Consider the following 24,236-nt stretch of genomic DNA (forward strand, 5'->3'; position numbering starts at 1 on the left):
AATCCTTAAATGAACAATTACGGTTTTGGAAACATTGGAAATTGAACTGTAACTGGTCTTTAGGTCGTTTTGTCATTTTAATCCTTGTAGACTAATATTCTTATTTTTGTATTTAGGTTGGAGAGGCAAATCTTGATAAAATCTTGATTTCCTTTTTGTTTATTGCAATTAATTGAATTTGCCAGATTCAAAGTTACGTGAATACGGACAAAGCTGTTTGGCCCGATTTCAAATATCTCCCGCCCTCCTCCAATGATATGCCAAACGCCTCGTGCCCTCGACGTCAATATAAATCGGTGGTTTTGTTCATCAAGAAGCTTAACGTATTCAACCTGCCATTTTTTTTCTTCTTAATTATCAGCCATAAATTTTAGTTAAATAAGCTTAGTTCTTGCAAGTTAACAGTCCAGACTGCACATATTCATTCCTCTGCCAAAAGAAAGAACAAGAAAGGCCTCGGGAGAATGTGGAGGCTTAAGATAGGAGAAGGTGGCAATGACCCATATTTATACAGTACCAATAATTACTTGGGAAGACAGACGTGGGAGTTCGATCCTAATGCTGGCACGCCTGACGAGCGAGCTGAGGTTGAACAAGCTCGTCAGAATTACTACAACAATAGGAAACACGTCCCGCCCAGTTCTGACCTCCTTTGGCAGATTCAGGTGTGATTTTTGAGCCAAACATGTTGCATTAATGTATATATATACTGCTTTCAATATCTTTCTACTTTCTAACTATATAATTAATTACGTAATATCTTATTTTATTACTTTATTATTTTCTTTTATATATAGTTTGATACAAAATAAGTTTTAAAAAGGAAAATTAGAATATAAATCTTAAATAGAAGTGATAAGTCTAAAGTTTTAAATTATTATTAAACAACATTAAAGCATGCAAAATTTTTTATTATTAATTATATTTCTTTCATCTGATAAATGCATGAAGTGTACTTACATATAGTTTGTTTCCAAGGTATAATATTATCATCCTTTTAACTTTTAATCATAATTCTATGTGGACTTATTAATTTTTAAAATAGACACTCTCTTTAAAAGTGTAAACACCGATAACAAAATATATAAAATGATTAAAATGCCTATTTTTCTTTTTCTCATTTTTTTTCTCTCAAACAATGTGACCGACTAGCGGCCAACCGATCACCTCACAGCAGGTGCTCCTCAAGGTTCTCCCCAAGGGAGGGAAGCACCAAATCCGGTGCTTCCTTGAATTTTGTTTTACAAAAAAAAAAGTTTATATAATATAATTTTTAAAATTAATAAAAAATAAAATTATTTTTTTTAATATTGTTACATCATCAAACAAACAGAAACAATAACAGTTAACTAATAGTTAAATCAATTTGTCTAGTAAAAAATATTTTTTCAAATAAAGTGTTAATTTAAAAAATTAATAGATTTACTTGAAATTTCGATTAAAAATTAAAAAAATTTAAAGATTTTACCCTTGTTTCTATGATTTTGGAAAGATATACACCAAGCTACGTGTGGTCTTTTTTAAGGCGGCAAAATAGTTGGGTAATCTTTCCCTAGCTAGCTCTAATTGTGCTCATGCGGCTAGCTTGCAACACTATTTCCTTTGAGGAAAATTTGTTTGGAAACCCTTCCTGTTTGAGGCAATTGAAAATTATTTATCAAAATTTTCTTGCTACAATCTATGCTGGAAACTAGTAATAATAACATCCATTTACTATTTGATTGTATTTTTAAGAGTTCCTGAAGTACTACTAAATTAAAATTTCTGTCACTTAGAATAAACGACTCACTAAGTACTAATTTTGAGTTCTATATAAAATATTGAATAATTCAAGTTTTGTAACCAAAAAGCCAAAAATATCCATTTGTTATAAATCTATTTTTTGTTTTGTTTTCTTTCTATTTAAGAAATTTGATTGTTTTCCATTTACTACCATACGTAGAGTGTTGGTGTTTAAATTTATGATTACGGCTTCTATTCATAAGGTATTACCCCCCCTCATCCTAAACTTAAGTAAAGTGTCAAATGAGAAGAAAGTAGTAAAGATTTGTAACATAAATGGGATATGTATGAGCAGAAAAAGGGTGAATTAGAATATAAAAAGATGAGAAGTTTTAGTGAGAAGGTGTGGATCACAAAATTAGTCAAAAGCACAAATTGAGGAAAAGGAAAAGGATGTACTCATAGTTACACGAGGCAAAAGGCAAGGAAAAAGAAAGAACAAAATAATTGCATAATAATGTCATGAAAGGTGACAAACTTGTCATGTCAATAAACATTTAATAAGAGAAATTAATGTGTTAGACTGCTAGAATAAATGCATATTGCCAAGTAATCACTAAATTAATTGAATGAGATGTGTATGAATGCAATGTGGTCGATAGACAGAAATAAAAACATCAGCACATGGACATGTTTGAACTCTCTAGAAAATATTAAGAATTTGGTATGAGAAAAATGGGAGTACATTTTTATTTCTCAACTGACACTAATTACGGCATATGATGAAATTTTCATATCATATATTGTTCAAGAATTTTTTCCATGTGTTGGAGTTGCCTTTTCTTTTTACTTTCATTTCTTTGATGAGTGCAGTCCTTAAAAGAGAAAAACTTCAAACAAACAATTCCCCCAGTAAAGGTTAAGGACGGTGAGGAAATAACATTTGAAACAGCTACAGCTGCATTGAGGAGAGGTGTTCATTTATTGTCAGCCCTGCAAGCAAGTGATGGCCACTGGCCTGCTGAGAATTCTGGTCCAATGTTCTTCTTTCCTCCTTTGGTGACTACTCAATTCACTCCTCTTTTTCTCTGCAGGTTTCATTTTTTTAAGGGTATGCCTGATTCGCAAAATAGAATAAAAAAGGAATAGGATAACTATTTCATAAGAATAGAATAAAAGAGAAATAATTATTATATAGTTTGGTTTATAGGAATGAAATAAGATACGAATTATTGGTATGATTTATTCCGATAATTGATTGGTGGGAATATTTTAAAGAATAATTAAAGAATACGTGATAAATGACGAAAATATCTTTTCATAAAATTACAGAGTTTATTTTATTAAAAGATAAAAATACTCTAATAATACGTAATAAAATCAAAATACCTTTTACAATATTAAATAATATTTTCACCACAATACAAACATATTTTTATTATAATTTAATAATATTTTGTATGAGAAGATAATTAAAGCTTTTATTATAATTAAATAATATTTAATACTAAAAGATAAAATATATCTTTTATTAAATTTAAATAAAAATAAATAATATTCTTTATTACATATATTATAGTCAAATAATAATATTAAATAATATTCGTTATAATATTTATTATAGCTAATAATAATATAAATATATTAAATGATATTTAAATATTTCTGTTTAAAAAAATGCAGTAAAAAATTCTTTGTAAAGGGGTATATTTGTAAAGTGGAGGAGAGCCGTAGTAACTGGGAGCTCCAAAAATGGAATTGCTGTAGACAGAGGAGTGAGGAATAGAGAAACAAAAAATGAGTTTAGTATTGTTTTATAACGTAAATTTTGAAATTGTAAAGGGATACTTTTATCTAATCAATTTTTTTTTCTTATTCGTAAAAACTTGGAATACCCATTATTAAGACGTTTTGGTAATAGTTGTACAAGTATTTCTTGAAATGATCATTCCATTGGATCAAATGTAATTTTATCTTAAAGGTAAGAATAGGAAGGGAATGGCTATTCCATTCTCCCCAACCAAGCATGCCATAAGAATTTTTGTAAGAAATTTGACAATATTTTAAGGGTACATATCTATTCATGATCACTTTAAGTTAATTTATGCAATGACCACGTTCTAAAATAAAACTGCAGGCCATGGCTTTGTACATTACAGGGCATCTTGACACTGTGTTCTCTGCGGAGCATCGCAAAGAAATCCTCCGATACATATACTGTCATCAGGTACATGACTGATTGGTTACATTAAAGGGAAAAAGCACTAGATTTTCGCGTCTTCTTCTCTAATTTATTTGTTTAGCTTTCATTCAACCCTCTTGCTTAAACTTAATCATCCATTTCAAGTTCATGAATGTATGTTATTTGTTGTAGAACGAAGACGGCGGTTGGGGATTACACATAGAGGGTCACAGCATCATGTTTAGCACTGCTCTCAACTACATTTGCATGCGTTTGCTTGGAGAAGGGCCTGATGGCGGCCAAGACAATGCTTGTAAGAGAGCACGACAATGGATTCTTGACCGTGGTGGCGTAACATCCATACCGTCTTGGGGAAAGACGTGGCTTGCGGTATATGGCATATTTACTTGTAATAAATACTTGGCTTCTAGAACACCAGAAATATTAACTAAAATTTGTTTCAAATTATTATTCTTTGTTGAAGATATTTGGTCTCTTTGACTGGTCTGGCTGCCATCCCATGCCCCCAGAGTTTTGGGTCCTTCCTTCCTATTTTCCCATTCATCCAGGTTCGAAAAATGTTCCGTTGTTAGTGATCAAATATGCGTCCTCATCATTAGAAAGAGTTGCTTTCATCTTCCTCCTAGAAATTATCTGCGTACAGATTATAATTAAGATTGTATTCGTTATTTCTTTGCATTCTGCACAACCAGCTTTAAATAAGTATATTATTGATTCCACACCTTGATATTAAAATTTGATTGCCTTATTTTTTTGATTAATACAGCAAAAATGTGGTGTTACTGTCGTGTTACTTACTTGCCTATGTCGTATTTATATGGGAAAAAATTTGTTGCTCCGACCACACCTCTCATACTACAGTTGAGAGAAGAACTCCACATTGAGCCATATCATAAAATTAATTGGAGGCAAAAGCGCCATTTATGTGCAAAGGTGTGTATACGAGACTTGCTTTATACCTAAGAACTTTTATGCACATCATACAGTCACATTATTTTCTCAAGAAATCCTCACATTTGGGATAATTATACATGGGAAATTTTTATTGCAGGAGGATCTTCACTATCCCCATACTGTGTTACAAACGTTACTATGGGACAGTCTTTACATATTTACAGAGCCTCTCCTTTCTCGATGGCCCCTTAACAAGTTGAGAGAAAAGTCTCTTCAGAAAACAATGGACCACATTCACTATGAAGACGAATGCAGTCGGTACATTACCATTGGATGCGTGGAGAAGGTAATGGGATTTTCTAGTACTATATATGAAACTGACCAACTGAGTATGGAAATTTGGATAATTTTTAAGTGTTGATCCATATGCTACTTGGATCATATAAGCAGCCCTTATGCATGCTTGCTTGTTGGCTGGAAAATCCCACCGGAGATTATTTTAAAAAGCACCTTGCTAGGATTGCTGACTACTTGTGGGTCGCAGAAGATGGACTGAAAATGCAGGTTAGCGAAAATTTTCTCTAGCTGAAACTTGCAAAATAATCAGCCATGACTTGATTGTGATTCCGTAAAACTTTATGCATTTTAACGCAACTTTATGCCTATGCTTGGGCTTAGTAGAATGTTGTACCATAAACCATAAATTTTTTATGTGCCTTTCCAGTGGTTATGGTTCTAGAATTTACAATTTGGTATGTACATGCAGAGTTTTGGAAGTCAAGTTTGGGATTCTAGTTTCGCTCTTCAAGCTTTGCTTGCTAGCGACCTTACTAACGACATCAGGCCTACACTCATGAAAGGACACGACTTCATAAAGCATTCCCAGGTTCCAACGCATAATGGTGTTTATGATTTTTTTTTTTTTCCTTCTTGATTTTGTTTGGATTTACCTTTTTAACACCCCTGAAAATTTGAAGGTCAAGGATAATCCTCCCGGTGACTTTAAACGAATGTTCAGACACATTTCTAAAGGATCATGGACCTTTTCTGATCAAGATCATGGATGGCAAGTTTCTGATTGCACTGCAGAAAGTTTGAAGGTAAATTGCTTTTGTCCAAGCCATCCCAGCTATAATGGTTAAAATTTGAACTCTAACTTCGTCTAGGGATTGCATTTTTCAAAAGAACCTAGCTAGTGGGGTTTATTGGATAAGAAAAGGTTATCTTCAATCGCACTAAATCTCTATAATGTACCAAAAATAAAATGTTCAATCACAACACTCCTGACAAGATCCTATTTATTGTTTTACAGTGCTGCCTTTATTTCTCAAAGATGCCACCGGAAACTGTTGGTGAGAAAATGGAACCAGAGAAATTCTATGATGCTGTCAATGTTATATTATCATTACAGGTAAATTAATTGTGGCCCTTGGATTAAGCTTTACTTGGAACCTGTAGACATGGATGTAATAATTAAGAGATGCAGCTAGTGCGTGGATTAGTTTAGAAACATATTCACATCCTTAAAAATGCATTAACTATATACAAAATTCAGGAATTTCAGAGATGTGTTTACGACAAGCTTTATAATTCCCAATAGTAACTTGTGATGGAAAATGTATCCTATTCCAGATTAATTTCCAAATGCCTTGACTTGGTTTACTATAATTTGATTGCAATCAGTATAAAATTGTTGCAGAGTAAGAATGGGGGCCTCTCAGGATGGGAGCCAGCAACAGCTGGATTATGGATGGAGGTAAGAACTCCAACATAAATTGAACTAGCCTCTGACCTGAGTCTTCTATTTGCAACTTATCAAAAACTTTTGAACTTGTCTTCCATTCTAATAGATTTCTTAGACCAGTACTAATGATTTTAATGTTATGCTCTCAGTGGCTCAATCCTGTGGAGTTTCTCGAGGATATTGTCATTGAGCATGAGTAAGGGCCTTATATTTACCTTCTCCCCTTTGTAATTCTTTATAGAGAAATGCTATTCGGTCACTCATGAACAAATGAGGCCGAATTCGATTCAATTGACGAAAATTACTCCCCCGTCATTGTGTCAGTCGGCTCAATTTTCAGTCTCCTACCTTTCCGACTGTATAGCACAGCCCCTGGTTTATATAGCAATGCCCTAGTAGACTAATAAGTAGATTATGGATTATCCAGGTATGTGGAGTGCACAGCATCAGCTATGCAGGCACTAGTTGTTTTCAAGGAGTCCTATCCTGGACACAGAAGAAAAGAGATTGAGAAATGCATTGCCAAAGCTGTCCAGTTTCTTGAAAACGTACAAAAGCCTGACGGTTCATGGTATTGTTTTCGCTGATAACATTATCTGAGTTAAATTAGCAGCATGATGAATATTTTAAATTAGCAGCATGATGAATATCAACTGCAATTGATACGTATTACCATAGGTATGGTGGTTGGGGGATTTGCTTCATGTATGGGACATGGTTTGCACTAGGAGGTTTAGCTGCTGCTGGCAAGAACTACAACAACTGTCTGGCCGTGCGTAGAGGAGTCAATTTTCTACTTGAAACACAAACAGATGATGGTGGTTGGGGAGAGAGCTATCTTTCCTGTCCAAACAAGGTAATCCTTGTTGCCTATCCAATCATATGTTTCTCCAACCCCAACCATTCACCTCATTGTTTCCCAACTTGTTTCTTTTTTACTTGTGAAAACATTTTGAACTAGGGTTACACGTACCCTACAAGATTGGAATCTACTACCTACAAATTACAATTCAAGTTCAAATTCTTCTGCCTGCAGGTATATACACCTCTTGAAGGAAATAGATCAAATTTGGTGCACACTGCAATGGCCTTAATGGGTTTAATTCATGGTGGACAGGTTACTTTTGTCATTTGATTAACAACTACTTGCTAATATCTTCTTAATTAAATTACTCTTGATAAGTATATGATTCTCACCATTTATAATAGGCAACACGAGATCCCAATCCCCTACATCGTGCTGCAAAGCTTTTGATCAATTCTCAACTACCAGATGGTGGTTTTCCCCAACAGGTAACTGAAAGGACTCTGTTTAAACTTTGAATGCACTAGTGTCAAAACACTTCATCTAAGCATGAGAAACATAGCAACTTGTAAAGGAATTAGACACCTACATGATAAGTTTGTTGTCTTTTAATTAAACCTTTAAATTTCAAATCATACCATCTTTTCAAGATTTCAAGATAAGCTTCTTTAGAGACTTGATTCACTGATGAGCCTTCTATCAGAAGAAGTTGAAGCTAAAGCACACCCAGAAAAAGGAACAGAAAGAACTCCCAAAATAAACACTGGGGCAAACACCAACAAAAAAGGGGAGGGAACATGAAATCCATGAAATGTGCTAGTTACAAATGTTTACTTGCTAATGTTTGATACTCTTTTGCGGCAGGAAATGAAGGGAGTTTTCATGAGGAATTGCATGCAACACTATGCATCCTACAGGAACACTTTCCCGACTTGGGCTCTAGCTGAATATCGAAAGCATGTTCCATTGCCTTCGAAATGCATTTGAATGAAGCAGATGATATCCAGGCAAAGACTATTATAAATAAAGTGGCTGAAACTTACTATTTAAATGTCCATGTATCTATATATATTTATATGTGTGTGTGTGTGTGTTTATGGAGAGACAGAGAGAGAGGAATCCACAACATCCTTTCACATCTTTTCATATAATTTATATTTGGTTAATCCAATCATTAGATTTTGTGCTTTATTCACATAAGTTATGTACGTTAAGTTTGAAGTTAATTAAAGATGTCTAAGTAATTATTCAATACAATAAATTAAAACATAAAGTCTGAAATGAAATCAATTTACTATAACTTCTAAATCATAGAGAGCTATCTGCACACAATGTATCAAACAATTCTGTCTGATTGTAAGACAATCATAACTACTGCAAATATAGAAAAGACTAGTTCATATGTGATACAATTGTAGTCATCACATAGCTTCGACAATGCTATTGCGCATATCAATAGTTAAATTTTACAAAGAAAAAACTCAAATTAAATGGAGATGATCTTTCCACTTCTGTTGAAAAGCTAGCCTTTACAAACTAAACATCCATGGCGCAAGAAAAAATTCCTTTGATTTACAGTAGGAACAGAACCACAAGGCAGTGTAATTTTCCTCAGAGATGGCCTTGAAAACACCATCCAAGCTACAATATGTACACTCACATTATTACACCACCTCAAATTCACCTCTTTTAATGCTTTGCAGTTTAGAACCACACCTTCAACTCCTCTTGCAGTCACATTAAAGCAACCTTCCAAATTCAGATGAGATAGCCTACAACATCTCTTCCCAATCAAAGTCAATGCCTCATCATTAATTCCCAAACCCTCTGCCTGCAAAACCTCTAGTCTAGGAAGTTCAAAGTCTATTTCAAGATTTTTAATCCCTTCACATCTATTAATCTCCAAACACCTAATATGCAAACAACTCTTTAAAATTCCCAATATGCCTTTTTCAGTAATACATGAGCAATAGGTGACATCAAGAACTTCCAAATTGGGGCAAACATAGGCAGCCTTTTTTATGCATTCATCATTCAAACTGTTATTCCAAGCCAAATATAGTGACTTAACGCGAGGATTTACCACTATTTCAGTTGGAAATTCTTCCACTCCGAGATTGGTTCTCTCCATATTGATAACGCTTAACAAAGGACAGTTTTTTGTAAGATTGAAGAAAGTTGAACTCGTTAAGTTCGAGCATAAACTAAGGTTTGTAAAGGTTAAATTACCAAGAAACTTGGTCAATTCCATCATGGACTCATCATTGAGAAAATTTGCTCGTTCAAGATCTAAGTATGTAAGAGACTGGTATTTAGACAAGAGAAAATAAATCCCATCAAATGTATAACAAAAGCAACGAGAGAGAACAAGTTTGGTCAGTGGAAGGCATGCTTCAGCAACTAAACACAACAATTCATCAGATATAAACGAATTTGAGAGTTCAAGCTCGCGTAAACCTCTCGCATATGCAAACGAATCCTTAAAACATAAATCTATTGAAGGAATTCCAATTCCATTCATCAAAATCGACTTCAAATTACCACTTTTACGCATAGCCAAAGCAATTCCATTCTGGGTAATGAAATCGCAATCACGGATCCCAATTTCAGTCAAAAACAAACAATTCGACGATAAACTAACAAGAGCTTGATCGGTTATAAACGGATTACCCGAAAGATCAATCTTCCGCAATCTCCTGAGCCTCGAGGCCAAGCCAAGGATCCCATAAGCAGTAACCAAACCCGGAAAACTCCTTGCATCCAAAGATCCATTAGGGGAAAACCCACATCCATGGTCAGGGTAGCTAATATCAACTGCTTCAAGAAAAGGGAAACAATTCCCGATCTCAATCAAATCAGAGTCTTTCAAGGACACAATTTTTGAGCAATTCAGTTCTTTCAAATTCCTCAATTTGGAACCCAGCTGTTTCAAACCCAATAAAGGAAAACTCGATTGGTTTGAAACGTCGAGGGATATTAAGGGCAACCCAGATTGTGAAATCTGGGAAAGAGCAGAATCGAGACTGCCGTGAAAGTCACGGAAAATGATTGTGCGGAGATTTGGGAAACGGCGGAGAAGACGAGGGAGGGATTCCAAGGTTGGGTCAGTGATTGTGAGCGTGTGACGGAGATGATTGGTGATGGAGAGAAACATGTTGCAGACCAAAGACAGAGGCTCGAAAGAGCGATGGTGTTGTAATAAACTGAAAATTGATTCCCAGCATTCTTGCGGTAGCTCCATTGTCAGTTTCTTTCAGAGGGAGAGAAGAGAATGGAGGAGGCCAGAGAAAGAGAAAAGAAAAGAGCGAATTTAAGCTTGGGAAGTAGCTGGATAACGGGCAAGACCAGCAAAAAGCATACGTAATGCAAGGATTCTTTTCAAAATGCAGCTGATGGCTCCGATGTGAAACCTTTTTCTAGATAACTTTATTCCATAATTTCTTTTTCCTCCATGGCCAATTAAATTTTAAATACAATAAAATAGAAAAATTTTGATTTCTTTTATTTTTGATGCAAAATAATTTAATTGGGATTTACCTAATTCAATTTTAATTGTTCCAACAATCAAAAATAATATAATTGAAGACACATCTAGCTATTCGAATTTACAATTTCATTTTCAAAGATTTAGAATTCCAATCGATTATAAACAAAATTGAATTTGTAAATTAGGAAAAATTATTTCATTATCGTATCACTAAATTTTTCATATACCTAAAAGAAAAAACTTAATACCATTTTAGACATAATATAAGTTCAATGAAAGTAATTGATGCCTTCCCTTGGCACATAAACTAGGAATTTCAATTTCCTTAACATCTAAGTCTCCCATCCTAAGGAATCTGTTTGTGTTTATCTAGATTAACTTTGCATACTGTTCAACTTTTCCCCCTTTGTACCTCTACCACTATACCAAATAGACTTGAAAGGAAACAATTATTTTGGGGATTTTGATTTCTAGTATTATAGTTCAGTGAATAACAATCAAGTTTTTTCTTTTTAATCAAGTTATTCAAGTTCGGGTCAATTTTTCGTTAATTTTAATAATCTACTAGCATTAATTATCGCCTTAAAATTAACACGGGATCATTCAAGTAATTTTTTATTTTAATTATTGTGTTTTTCAATTGGTGTTTGGCTTGTTAGTTTTGACCTGTTAATATACATTAGTATATTAGTAATGCAATAAATATAAAGAACAGATTAGTAGTATTTTTGCCAAAATGAAAGTAGAAAAATGAAAATAAAACAAATAAAATTAGTTATCAGTACACCTTTGTCGCTTGAGTTTAAAAAACCGTTTTCTTTTTTTTTTAAATTAAAAAAGGGGAAGGCTGAATCATGTCAATCAACAATGTTTTCTCCCTAGAAAAATACTTCCCTTAGAAAATAGTTCCGTTATTTTCTTTTTTTTTATTTTTTCAATTTTACAAGTTTGGTTTTCTGAAACCAAGAAAATCATAATTTCTCTTGCACTATAAAAAAATTTTATTTCTTTCAACGAAAATTTTTGAAAGTAACAGTCAAAACCCATTGAAAATAAATTTTTGCTAAGAATTTTTGAGAAAAATTTTCGTTGGAAAATATGTCACTGAAAACGTAATTGTTAATGCCAATGAATGAAATTTCGTTAGTAAAGCTTTGGATTTTTTAAAAGAACATTTTATCAAGAAAGGTTTTAAAATGTCAAAAAATTGGATTAAATCATCGATAATTATAGCATTATATCCATCGCAAAAGTCTAAATTTATGGACGAAATTCTCAAGTCTCAAGCTCTGAAGAATTGAAGAAATTTCAAAAATATTAATATTATGTTTTAAGATTTTTTTCAAGACATTGCTCTTTGATCTTATCCCAACCTAAGGAAAAAGATTAATTCCATTTGTTCAAGATAAAGTCATCAATACCCTTGAAGCGGATTTGTTAAAAAATGCAAAATATCTAGAAAAAGTCCCTAAATTATTTTTCAAAAATTCAAATAAACTTTTATTCTTTTATTGAGTTTAATTAAACCTTTATACTATTATTTTAAGTCAAATAAGCTTTTACATATTTATTTTAAGCTACATAAGCTCTTGTGACTAATAGTTGATTTAGTTAAAAAATCATTCGTCATTTTATACCATGTGGAGCTAATGTAGTATGTTGATATGTTATAATAGATGATGACGTGAAATGATGATATGGCATTATGACATTGCCATACATGTGGTATTTTTTACCCTCCATGTCAATACCACGTCAATAGTACATGAGAATAAAATGATAAATAATATTTTGACTAATGCCAATTATTCAAATAAGTCATTATTCGTTGATTACACTCAATCAAATTTTTATATTTTTATTTTGATCCAAAGAAATCCTTATAACTAATGGTTGATTAACTATTGTTAGTCCAAATATCATTTATTATTCTATGTCATGAGGTGCTAACATGGATGTTGATAAGTCATAATGGATGATGATATAACATACTAATGTGATATCATGACATGACCATATGACATTTTCAACCTCTGCCTTAGTGTCATATCAATGTTACCTGGATATAATAACAAGTGATATTTTAACTAATAACAATTAGTCAACCATTAGTTATAAGAGTATATCTGATTCAAAATAAAAATATAAGGATTTGATTAAATGCAATAGAAGAATAATTATTTATTTGAATTTTTTTGATAGATCATTAATTTTTTTAAATATTATATTTTTTAACTATTTCATTTCTTCGCCATTCATTAATTCTTTAAATAGGTTTTTAGTCCTTTTCTTCATATATATTCTATCAATGTGAAGTGAAGATCTTGATTGCAGATTTACGAAGGGTAGTAGAGTTAAAGATGGTGTCAGTTAAATTTCAACCTAGACAAGTATACGTATCAAAAATATAGTATAATGATAAGCAAAGTATCGATCCCACAGAGAATTGATCTAAAATTTTCTAAGTATTAAAATTAAAACAATATAATCTTATCCAAACAATCAAAGTTAATTAATTAACTAAAACTAAGTAACCAAAATGTAAACTAAAAGAAAGATCAAAGTACTACTAACTTGGGTAAAAATCATATCAAATAAGCTTAGGATTATAATATCCCTTACACTTTATCTAAATCTTACCTCTCTTCCTTAACTTATTTTAATGGGTTGAATTGCTAAATTAGAGTCCTCAATTATTTATAAAGGTCTCCCGACATATCTTATAAAATATCTATTTTAACTAAAACATTATATCCCTATATGCATTGAAATTAACATAGATTTATTAAATTCAAGCTCTAATTCTGGCTATATATGGCATATAAGTATATCTTTATCCTATACACAAATTAATTAATATGATCGTATGCTCTCTTAATTTAAGTCTACACTAAACTCCTTTTCCCAAGTTTGTTTAAGTTCTTAAATCAATTTAATTGGTGATTAGTCAATTGAAAGTATTAAGAACAAATTGGAATAAATAATTCAATTCTATTGAAAATAAGCAAGAAAGAGATTAAAAATTCAGATTACATGTGAGTTCAATTGCAATCCTAGAAAAATAAAATTAGCTACTCATAATTGCAAAGATAAATAAAAATATGTGAAACTTAACCATTAAGAGTAACAAGAAAAACAAAAGCTAAGGAAGAAAACAAAACAAATTATTGCAACCTTGCTCGCAAAGTTTTAGCTTTAACTTCTAGCTTGTTGAATCTATTGAGGTTATCTCCCTTTAATTTCTTTTAAAAATATCCTATTTATACTAATAATCTTAACCTAAAAGTCCCTAAGTTAACTTATTGACTCAAACATCAAATATCATCTTTAAAATTTCCATTCTTGCAATAGTACACCTTGTCATCTTTTATGAAAATTATAGCTCTGTCTCTCAACTTTCTAATGGTTTAAGAATCGCATCATTTGGAGTTCTGTAACAAGAGTTATGAGCAAAACAATAAAGCATATGCAAGTAGAATTTTAAGTCCTTCAAACACTTTACTTTCCAAAATTAAGCCTTATTTCCTTAAATCCTACAACACATAAAAACTAATAAATAATAACTAAATTAAGATAAATAAACATAAAATTAAAATAATTTAATAAAAATAAACTAAATAAAAAATAACTAAAAATAATTAAATTCTAACCTAAACTTAAGAACTTAACTAGCTTTTAAGAATAATTTGAGATAAAAACAATTTTATTTAATAGAATTATTAGATGGTTGAAGAGTCTAGTCAATAAGAGAAGCATGTGTAGTCCACATAAATACTTAAAAGAAAAGAGATAAAGAAGTGTTTATATATGGAGTGTTAATTATTTTTATTGTATTTACTTGTTGTAATTAGTTGGTTAGTTAATTACTAAACCAACTTTACTTTATGCTTTTTCCCTCTCTTTTTAACAAACTTCTTTTTCACTTGTTAGCTATATATATCCTATAGCTCTGTATTTTTCTTTAATTCAACATAATGGAAAATATTGTTTTCACAAATCTTCTTTAGCTTCCGTGACTTCTCACATGGTATCAAAACCATGGTTCGAGATAGGGAGTCTTGATTGCAAATTCATATGAGGTTTTGTAATTATCCTTTGATTCTTCTTTTGTCTAATGTTTGATTTTATGTTGCTTTATTAGTAAATCTTGCATTTGGCTTCATAAATCTAAAAAATTGTGAAGTATATTGCGGTTGTTTGTTTAAAGTTTCTTTAAATGTTTTTGGATTTATGATTTATGAATATTGATAAACTGTTTGGCATTGAATTGTTACTAGTTTAATCATTGTTGAGGAATCACATAAAATGATGAATAGTTCAACAAACCTTAAGACTGAAAATTCACAATTAAAGGATCCACAATTCCTTTATTATATACACTATATAGATAATCATGGTTCGATTGAAGTGAATCCTAAACTTACTAGCAATTACATAGCCTGAAGTAGATCATTTCTATTAGCCTTGTCTTTTAGGAATAAGGTTGGCTTTCTTAATGGGCAATAACTAAAGCAAATGTTTTAGATTCTCTGTTTAGTTCCTAGATCAAATGTAATAATTTGATAGTAGCTTTGCCTTTAGACTCCATATCACCTCTAATAGTATCAATTATGTTTTACATGGATAGTGCCTCGGAAATTTAGAATACTTTGAAACAAAACTTTGCATAGCCTAATAACACTCAAGTGTGCAATTTATAATATACCTTAGGCAACCTGGTTTTGAATGGGTTTTATATTGAATGGATAAATTGATTTCTGTTCTTGCATTTGATACTTCTGCATCTGTTCTTTTATTAGATTGTTAAGCATTTTCTCAAAGATATTATGGTTTATCTCAGGTCAGTTCTCTGTTCCTGGAAAGAAATGTTTATGCTCTCTTATTGTATGTGACCTCTCAAGTTCTTTCTGTAGTTGGACTTCTGCAAGATGAAGTTGATCCGATGGTATCGGTGATGAAGGTTGAAAAGGCTCCATTGGAATCTTATGCCGATATAAGAGGATTGGATGCCCAGATACAGGAGATTAAAGAGGCAGTTGAGCTGCCTCTTACTCATACCACACTGTGAATGTGGTAAATGTAACTTCACTTACTTTAGTAAATACTTGAATCAATACTAAAAAGCAAATAGGAAGTTCATTAGTAAGGCAGACGAGTTTCCAAACTCACACATAGCGATAGGAAGTTCATTAATGAGTTGGAAATTTAAAAAGCAAATAGTGGTTGCTTGAAGTTCAACAAAGGCAGAATATCGATCAATGGCTTATGCCTGTTGTGAAGTCTTGTAGTTGAAATATTTGTTATCAAATTTTGGAATTAAACATGGAGCAGTAGTCAAGCTGTATTGTGATAACTAGTCTACTATATACACTTGTTGTAATCCAACCTTCCATGAACGGACAAAACATATAGAGATGGATTGTCACTTTATTCATAAGTGAAAGCTTGTAGACATAATCAATCCTGTGTATGTTTCAACAGAATGAAAAGTTGGATTTGCTTATAAAAGTATTTCAACCAAAGCAATATCATAAACTGCTAAGCAAGATAAATATTCATGACATTCATGCTATGCCATGAACATTCTTCTTAAGAGGGGGTATCAATGTGAAGTGAAGATCCTGGTTGCAGACTTAACTAAAGAGTAGGAAAGTTAAAAGATGGTTGAAGAGTCAAGACAATAATGGAAGCACATGCATTCCACATAAGTACTTAAAAGGAAAGATAAAAAAACACGTATTTATACTTAGAGTTTACTTGGCTTAACTTTTTTTGAACTTAAAAGCTATTATAAAGCTCTTATAAAAAATAAGAGCTTCTAAAATTAAATTAAAGTTATTTAGTAAAATAAATTATATAAGCTATAATTTTGATTAAAATTACCATAAAGGATATCCATGACATCTTCAATCGCTTAATAAACCAAAGTAGAGCAAACCTATTTCGAGTTTATATACTATTTCAGATGTTAAAATCCAAAAAACCAATAAAGAAACGTAATAACTCTCAAACTTGTATAATAGTAATAGTATTAGATTTTTTTCGTTGAAAAAGAAAGGAAACCTGTAACTGGTACTTGAATGCAACTTTGAATTTTGGATTTTCTTTTCTCTTAATCTTTGTAAGAACAGAAAAATACTAAATTTTGTTACTTTATTGTTGGATCTTCTATTTTTTCTTTTTTTAGTAGTCATTGTAGAAAGAGGTAAAAGAGAAAGATCGTAATTTTGTATTGGAGAAGGGTGATTTGCAAAAGAGAGAGAAGAAAAGGAGATTGATTAAGAGAAAGAGGTATTTCTTAAAAAACTAACGTGTTTTTAAAAAAGAAGACGAGAAAGCTCCTTTTTAGAGCTTTTCTTTAAACTATTTGTTTTTTAAAAATTTTGTTCTTTAAAAATAAGTTCTTTTGTTAAGAGTTTCTTAAAAATCCTGTTTGGTCTAGTTTTTACTTTTAAGAAGTAGATAAACTAAAAAAAGTTAGGTCAAATAGGCACTTATAGTGTTAATTATTTTTACCTGTTGTAATTAGTTGGTTAGTTAGTTAGGCAGCATTTGGTAACTTAATCAATTTTATTTTTATTTTCTAAGTAAAAACAGAAATATTGTCTTTTTTTCTTTTAAAAAAATAGAAATACAACACATTTGGTATTACTCCCATTACAAAAAATTTTTGAAAATAAAAACATGAAAATATTCAAAAAATTTCCAATTTCGTATTTGTCTTAATTAATGCTTCGACATGATGGGAAAGCGTAAACATAGCTATCATAACTCACAGAGAAAATAACATAAAATTATTTTATTTAGGCATTCAAAGTCTCCAGAAATAATAAATTAAATTCGAAAGATAAAATAAAGTCAAAAACAAAAAGAGAGGAAAAGAAAAGAAAAAGAAACGCCTTAAATGGATTAAATCTGAAGAAACTTGTCTGAGGTGGAAAAACAAACGAATTAAACATATAAATAAAAAAAAATATTTAGGGTGTAGTCATTGGAAGAGAGAGAGAGAAACAAAGAAAAAAAAAAGGAAGAAAGGGGTGATCTGGTATTAATCCAATTGGTAATGAGGTGATTCAATATTGTTTTTATTTTTTTGAAAAAGAAAAACAAAAAGTGTAAAATACTTTTTTGTGTTTGCATATTTTCTACCAATTTCAAAAACATTTTAAAAAAAATAAAAACAGAATTACCAATCACCTTCTTTGTTAGTGATTCTGTAGTTCTGTAAACAAAAATAAAATTACCAAACGAGACCTTAGTAAACCAACATTTTTTTGCTTTTCCCTCCCATTTTAACTGACTTCTTCCTTACTTGTTTGCCGTATAAATATTTACTTTTTAGCTCTGCATTTTTCTTTAATTCAACATAATGAAAAATAATATTTACACAAATCTTCTTCAGCTTTCGCGACTTCTCACATATTCAAGTCTATCTGATATTCTTCGCCATGCTTGTCTAGCTATTACTATATTCATTAAACAGGAAAGAGAGAAAATGATACAATGCAAACTTATCAATAAGAAAAACCATCACGAATTTCTCATTATTTTGGAAATATAAGGGCTGTATAAGTTAAGAGACTAGAATTTAACTCTTAAAAGGAGGCGAATCAGATGGTGGAAGCTGGAATGGTGGCAAGAAAGGCTGTGGAGGTGACATCGGCTGCACTGGCTCGACGAATCCGGTATCTGGCGCTGGTGGAGTGGAAGAAAGTGGAAGCGGCTGCTGATCAGGAATCTCGGGGATCGAAGGAATTACTGGAGGTGGCAGCAAAAGATTTGGTGCACCAGGGTTTGTTTCAATAGGTGGTGTAAACGTAAAGGGTTGTTCTGGTGGTAGTAATGGAATTTGTGGAGGCTCGGTTGGTGAAGAAAATATTGGGACGAGAGGTGCCGGTACAGTCTCATCAGGCGGAAAATCTTGTGCTGGTGGTGGAAAAGTTATGGGCAAAAATGGTGGTGCTGGTTGAAACTCATCGGGTGGCAAGTTTGGCTCCCATGGTGGAGCAAATATGGGCAGAAGTGGCGAAGCTGGTGTGAATTCATCTGGCGGAGAAAAAAATGGGACTAGAGGTGGTGCTGGAGTAAACTCATCTGGGGGAGTATCATCTTCCGGTGGCGGAAGAAAAAAGTCACGGTGCGTGCGTGAGAAAAGTGGAATGGGTGGGGTGTCTCGCTTATATCTGGAGGAGATAGCCATGGAAAGATTGGGGATGGAGTGATTTCAGGTGGAGGTGGTGAAGAGACTAGTGGTGGCGGTGGGAATACAAATGGTAAAGTTGGAGGTGAGATTGATGGTGGTGGTGGTGAAGGCACTAATGGTTGAGAGTGGTGACGGAAATGGTGGCGGTGGTGATGGGTGGGGGTGATGGAGGAGGGGCGATGGTGGTGGCGAAGGTGATGGAAGCAAGGGTGGAGGGGAAGTGATGAGTGGTGGTGGTGATGGGAGTAATGGAGGAGGGGAAGGTAGTAAAGGGGTTGTACTACCGGTGGGGCAACGGTGGCGATCTCCAACGAGGGAGGGCCTTGGTGTGGGCTCAAATGGATTATCTGGAGAGGGAGAAGTTGGGAAAGGCCATTGACCACAGGTTCCAAACAGGTACAGGAAAAATGGATCACAGTTTGAAGATCTTCTCGCTCTCTCCCGCCACTGCCCCTACTTCTGCTGCTTCTTCTTCCTGTTCTTAGTTCTTCTTTTGGTCCTCTATGATGGGAATGTGACCGGGCTTCTGTGACAATTTGGCTGATCAAAAGCAAAGCTAACATTACCAAAACGACTCTGCTTGCGTTCATTTCTGCTTTCTCTCTTACTTTTGCTTATCTCCCTATATCGTATATCATCTATGAAAGTCAGGTGCCTTTTGTCCTAGTGTTTATTAGAAGCACGGTCTATTTGACTCTCGTGCACTAAAAAAAAAAGGAAAATGCCTTGAACTTCACAACCTGGTCAGTATTAAATTAGTTATCCACAGACTTCATTGATTCTCTAATTCATGTTCCACGCTATCATGACTGCCTTTCTGCTCATTTTATCTTGGTGAAAAATAGCGTAGTGTATAGCATGTTGGACCCGTTCTTTCAAGTGCAGAAACAATGAAAAAGTTGGGTTCCCATCAAGTAAAAAGGAAGATATAAATACATAGATGGCAGTAGTACTGCAACTTGGTAACTGAGGTTAACCGCCATGTGCCATGAACCTGCGCACGGGGCATTAATTTTGGAGTAAATACGTACAGAGGGTTAAGATTCAAGCGAGGCCAGCTAACCCTCTGCGAATTTACTCCAAAATTAGCACGTACGAGTTTCGAATGATTTGGATTCTCTCTTTCCCGAACACGTACATGCTTACATGCAGAATAACACACACGGTAAGTAATTGGGATAAAAAAAAAATTATGAAGAATAATTTTTTTTGATAAAAATATTTATCAAAATAAATTTAATTATTTTTAATCATATTTAGTTATGACTTGATAAAAATATTTTTAATATTATTTTAAATAAATTAAATTATTTATTATAATTTTTTTTATTTATGCTTCTGATTTCTCTCTCATACTTTCAGATTTCTCTTTCCTATTGTAAAGACAAATTCTCATCAAAATTTCTTGACTTGAAAATTACGAAACAAATACAAATATTTGATGACGTGAGTGATAATTTTAAAAAATTTCTCTGATTAATTTCTTCACTTCGTCTCCAAAAGTCACGATCTTGGACTTTATCTTAATCACGAACTTTGCTTAATCTTCACTTCAAGGTTGTTCATGACTTAATCTTGATCACGAACCACTTGATCTACGCTTCAAGGGTCTTCACGACTTAATCTTGATCACGAACTTCGTTGTCGCTTGATCACGAACTTCACCGTCGCTTGATCACGAACTTCACCGTCGCTTGATCTTCACTTCATAAATCTTATATTCTTCTTGATCTCTGAAATGCTCTCAATTTTTGAATGCTTCCCAATCTTCGAATGCTTCCGAATGAATGAAAATAGCTTAGAGGAGCCCTTATTTATAATGCTAAGTGAGAGACTTTGATGAGAATGTAATATCTTTAAATTATCTCTAAATTATTTTAATTTATTTAGAGATAAATTATAATGACTCATTGAAAGTCTTTTGATTGATCGAACTTTGAGTCTTTGAATTTTGATTGGCCGAAGTTAAGTATTATTTCTAAATTATCTTAATTTATTTAGAGATAAATTAAATAATCTAATTTTATTTTTTATCTCTAAATTAATATAATTATTAGAGTAATTTAAGTGACCAATAATTAAATTTTGATTCATAAAAAATATGAAGATTATCTCCAAATTATTTTGATTTATTTAGAGATAAATTGAATGACCAATAACTAATTTTTTGATTGGTCAAAATATAAATATTATCTCTAAATCATTTTGATTTATTTGGAGATAAATTGGATGACCAAGAACTAATTTTTGATTGGTCCAATTTAAATATTATCTTCAAATTATCTCAAGAAATAAATATATACCAATAGGTAAATTGGTTCAACTATATGTCTTTAAAATAATATAACCAATAAATTAATCATTTTATAATTAATTACATGATTAAAATATTATTAAATTCACATGACGGCACGTAATTGGCTAATAATTTTTCTCCTTCTACACCTACACTTTCAAGACACCAGGAGATGGTTTTGACGTGCTTGGAATAGGTAGCTACTTAGGGAATTTAATCTTTAGGTATTTTGGATAAAACTAAAATGGTAGAAATGATCTCATATGTTTGAAATGACTTTTAATTGGATTGATTCGAAATCTAGACACCAATAAACTCAAAATTTTGAAAATTATAAACCTAAGTTTTTGAAGATTTTTTTTTATTTTTACTCGAAATAGGTATTTTAGATAAGAAAATTTATGTTTTAATTTATAAAAATATGTTAGAAACACTTTAATAGGTGCTAAGTTGTTAAAAAAAAAATGAAGAGAGTTCATAGGATTTGAAGTTTTGATTTGTAAGTAACAATAATATTTTAGACATTAAAGTATACCAAAATGTTTTTTAATATGGCGTATAACAACAATATTTTTTTTTCAACATAACGTGTAATAACTTTTTTTAATCATAACGTGTAACATATTTTTGTATATGACGTGTAACAATAATTTTTTTAACATGGCGTGTGATATATTTTTATACATAGCGTGTAACAACCTAACCATGGCATGTAACATGTTTTTTTGCATTACGTGTAACAATAGTATTTTTTTTCAATATAGCGTATAACAACTTAACCTTGACGTGTAACATGCTTTTATACATGGTGTATAATATGTTTTTATACATGGTGTGCAACATCATAGCATGTAATTTCATTAAAAGTAAGTTTGTCCAACTTGACCAAAAACAGTTAAAATTATAAAGATGCCTATTTTTAAAATTCTCATTTTTAAGGGTTATTTTTAAAAATGCTTCAAAAGAGAAACGCTTTCTCTGCATTTTGTATGTAGATGTAGATTGTCATAAGCCAGCTTTGTACTAGATTATGATTGGGTATAATTGTCTATAAGATTGAGTCTTTTGCACCTATAAGGGAAATATCCCTCTTTCAAACAATGTAATAGCTCATAGTGACACCTTCACAAATACTTATTAAGTCTTTAGGGGGAAAAACCTTTTAGGAAAAGAATGTCCTCATTTCAAGAGTTGTAATGGCTATTGGTAGAATACTTGTAAAATTTCATAAATTTTTTATAAGGGGTGAGCAGTCGGCGAATTGTTGGGTCGTCTCACTGGTAAAGGTATGTTTGCTGTGAGTCATTTAGGGCTACCCCTATGGCCCAACGATGGTGTGTCTTGGCCTCTTTGTAATTAATTTCATATTAATAAAATATTTTTCTTTTTTATGAATCGGTGGTTGCATATATGGCATTCAGTATATCTTTTGATTCTTAATGCAGGTTCTCTTACTCTAATTTGTTGATATTATTATTTTTGGATAAGATATAACCGAGTTGTAACTGACTTGCGTGAAAGTGTCCACTCAAGTGCTTTATAGACTATCGCATATTTAGGCGAAGAACCATCGTTCGTGACAGTTGGTATCAAAGCACAAGCGAGATGTGTTGATCTAAAGTGAAAAAATGGTGATCATGCAAAGTGCACGAGAGGATCATCAAATGATTGATGAGCTAGAAGCTGTAGTGGCCGTAGTGAAAGCTTATATGGTTCTGCAGGAACGAATAGATGAAATTGAGATAATCTAGTGGGAATTGTCTGAATTATTAACACCCTAACTGATGAGACCAGGGATACATTGAGCATTCTCCAAGGCAAGATTGGAGAACTGAAATCTCAAATAAATCTTTTGGTTATTGCTGCAAGTAATGCCAGTGGGAGCTCAAGAGATCGAGGGAAAAAGGTTAAAGTATCGAAACCCAAGCGATATGAATGGGTCCGAGATGCTAAGGAGTTGGAGAACTTCCTTTTTGATATGAAACAATAGTTTTGAGCTGTGCGCATGGAGTCAAAAGAGGACAAAGTGCCAATGGCTTCAATGTATATTGCTGGGGATGCAAAGTTGTGGTGATGTTCCAAATTCATCGATGGTGAGTGCCCTATCAACACTTGACTGACTTAAAGCAGGAATTGAAGAATTATTTTTTCACTGAAAATGTTGAGTATATGGCACGACAGAAGTTACGGGAGTTGTCATAAAAGGGATTAGTGCGAAAGTTTGTGAGAAATTTCTCTATTTTAATGCTAAATATCAGGGATATAACTGAAAAAGATAGACTATTTAGTTCCCTAAAGGTCTAAAACCATGGGCGAGAATGGAGTTACAGTGACAAAAGGTACAAGATGTGACTTAGGTAATGGTGGCTGCTAAGAGCCTTATTGATTATAATGAAAACCCCAACAGAAAAAGACCCTCCATCAAGGACTAGTAGTTCTAGCTCAAACAATGGGACAAAATTTTGGAAAGTAAGCAGAACCTTAAGTGAGGGAAGTGATAGAAAATCACTTCCTAAGGATTCACTACGACCAAGAACAAACAAGTCATTAAACTTCAAGCCATGGGCACCGATATCTTATTTTTTACGTAAGAAATCTTATTGAGTAGCTAACTATCATTATCGAGCAGCTCTCAATGCGATATGTACTGTTATTGTTGAGACACCCCTACCCCACACCACAATCAAAGAAGCTGAGGAAGAGCCAGCACGAATGGGTTCTATTTGGTTCCACAACGCCTTGCAAGCACGACTAGAAAAGATAAAGAAAGAGCCCCAATAAGGTCTAATGCATTTAGAGGTGTTGTTGAATAAGAAAAGTACCAACGCCATACTTAACATAGGGGCCTTAAACAATTCATCACCTCAGGAAAGGCAAAAAAG

At 32.5% G+C, this 24,236-nt stretch overlaps 2 protein-coding genes across 2 annotated transcripts; one reads left to right on the plus strand and one right to left on the minus strand.

Moving 5' to 3' along the window:
• The first annotated feature begins 463 nt into the window (after positions 1–463).
• LOC110427090 (beta-amyrin synthase-like) lies at positions 464–8,418 on the plus strand. The gene is made up of 18 exons (XM_021442497.2): positions 464–665; positions 2,596–2,781; positions 3,860–3,949; positions 4,097–4,294; positions 4,389–4,473; positions 4,692–4,858; positions 4,977–5,165; positions 5,270–5,383; positions 5,586–5,705; positions 5,797–5,919; positions 6,132–6,230; positions 6,519–6,575; positions 6,713–6,759; positions 6,991–7,134; positions 7,242–7,419; positions 7,600–7,680; positions 7,773–7,856; positions 8,233–8,418. The coding sequence occupies exons 1-18, from the start codon at positions 465–467 to the stop codon at positions 8,353–8,355; spliced, it is 2,286 nt and encodes a 761-aa protein (XP_021298172.1). The 5' UTR covers position 464; the 3' UTR covers positions 8,356–8,418.
• A 226-nt stretch (positions 8,419–8,644) lies between these two features.
• LOC110427156 (RNI-like superfamily protein) lies at positions 8,645–10,771 on the minus strand. The gene has a single exon (XM_021442593.1). It carries the CDS (start codon positions 10,607–10,609, stop codon positions 8,891–8,893), a length of 1,719 nt encoding a protein of 572 aa, XP_021298268.1. The 5' UTR covers positions 10,610–10,771; the 3' UTR covers positions 8,645–8,890.
• Positions 10,772–24,236: the final 13,465 nt, after the last annotated feature.

The sequence above is a fragment of the Theobroma umbraticum genome, unplaced genomic scaffold, assembly GCF_002168275.2.
Source record: "Theobroma umbraticum cultivar Fairchild unplaced genomic scaffold, ASM216827v3 scaffold_228.0, whole genome shotgun sequence".
In the NCBI taxonomy this organism is placed as follows: domain Eukaryota; kingdom Viridiplantae; phylum Streptophyta; class Magnoliopsida; order Malvales; family Malvaceae; genus Theobroma; species Theobroma umbraticum.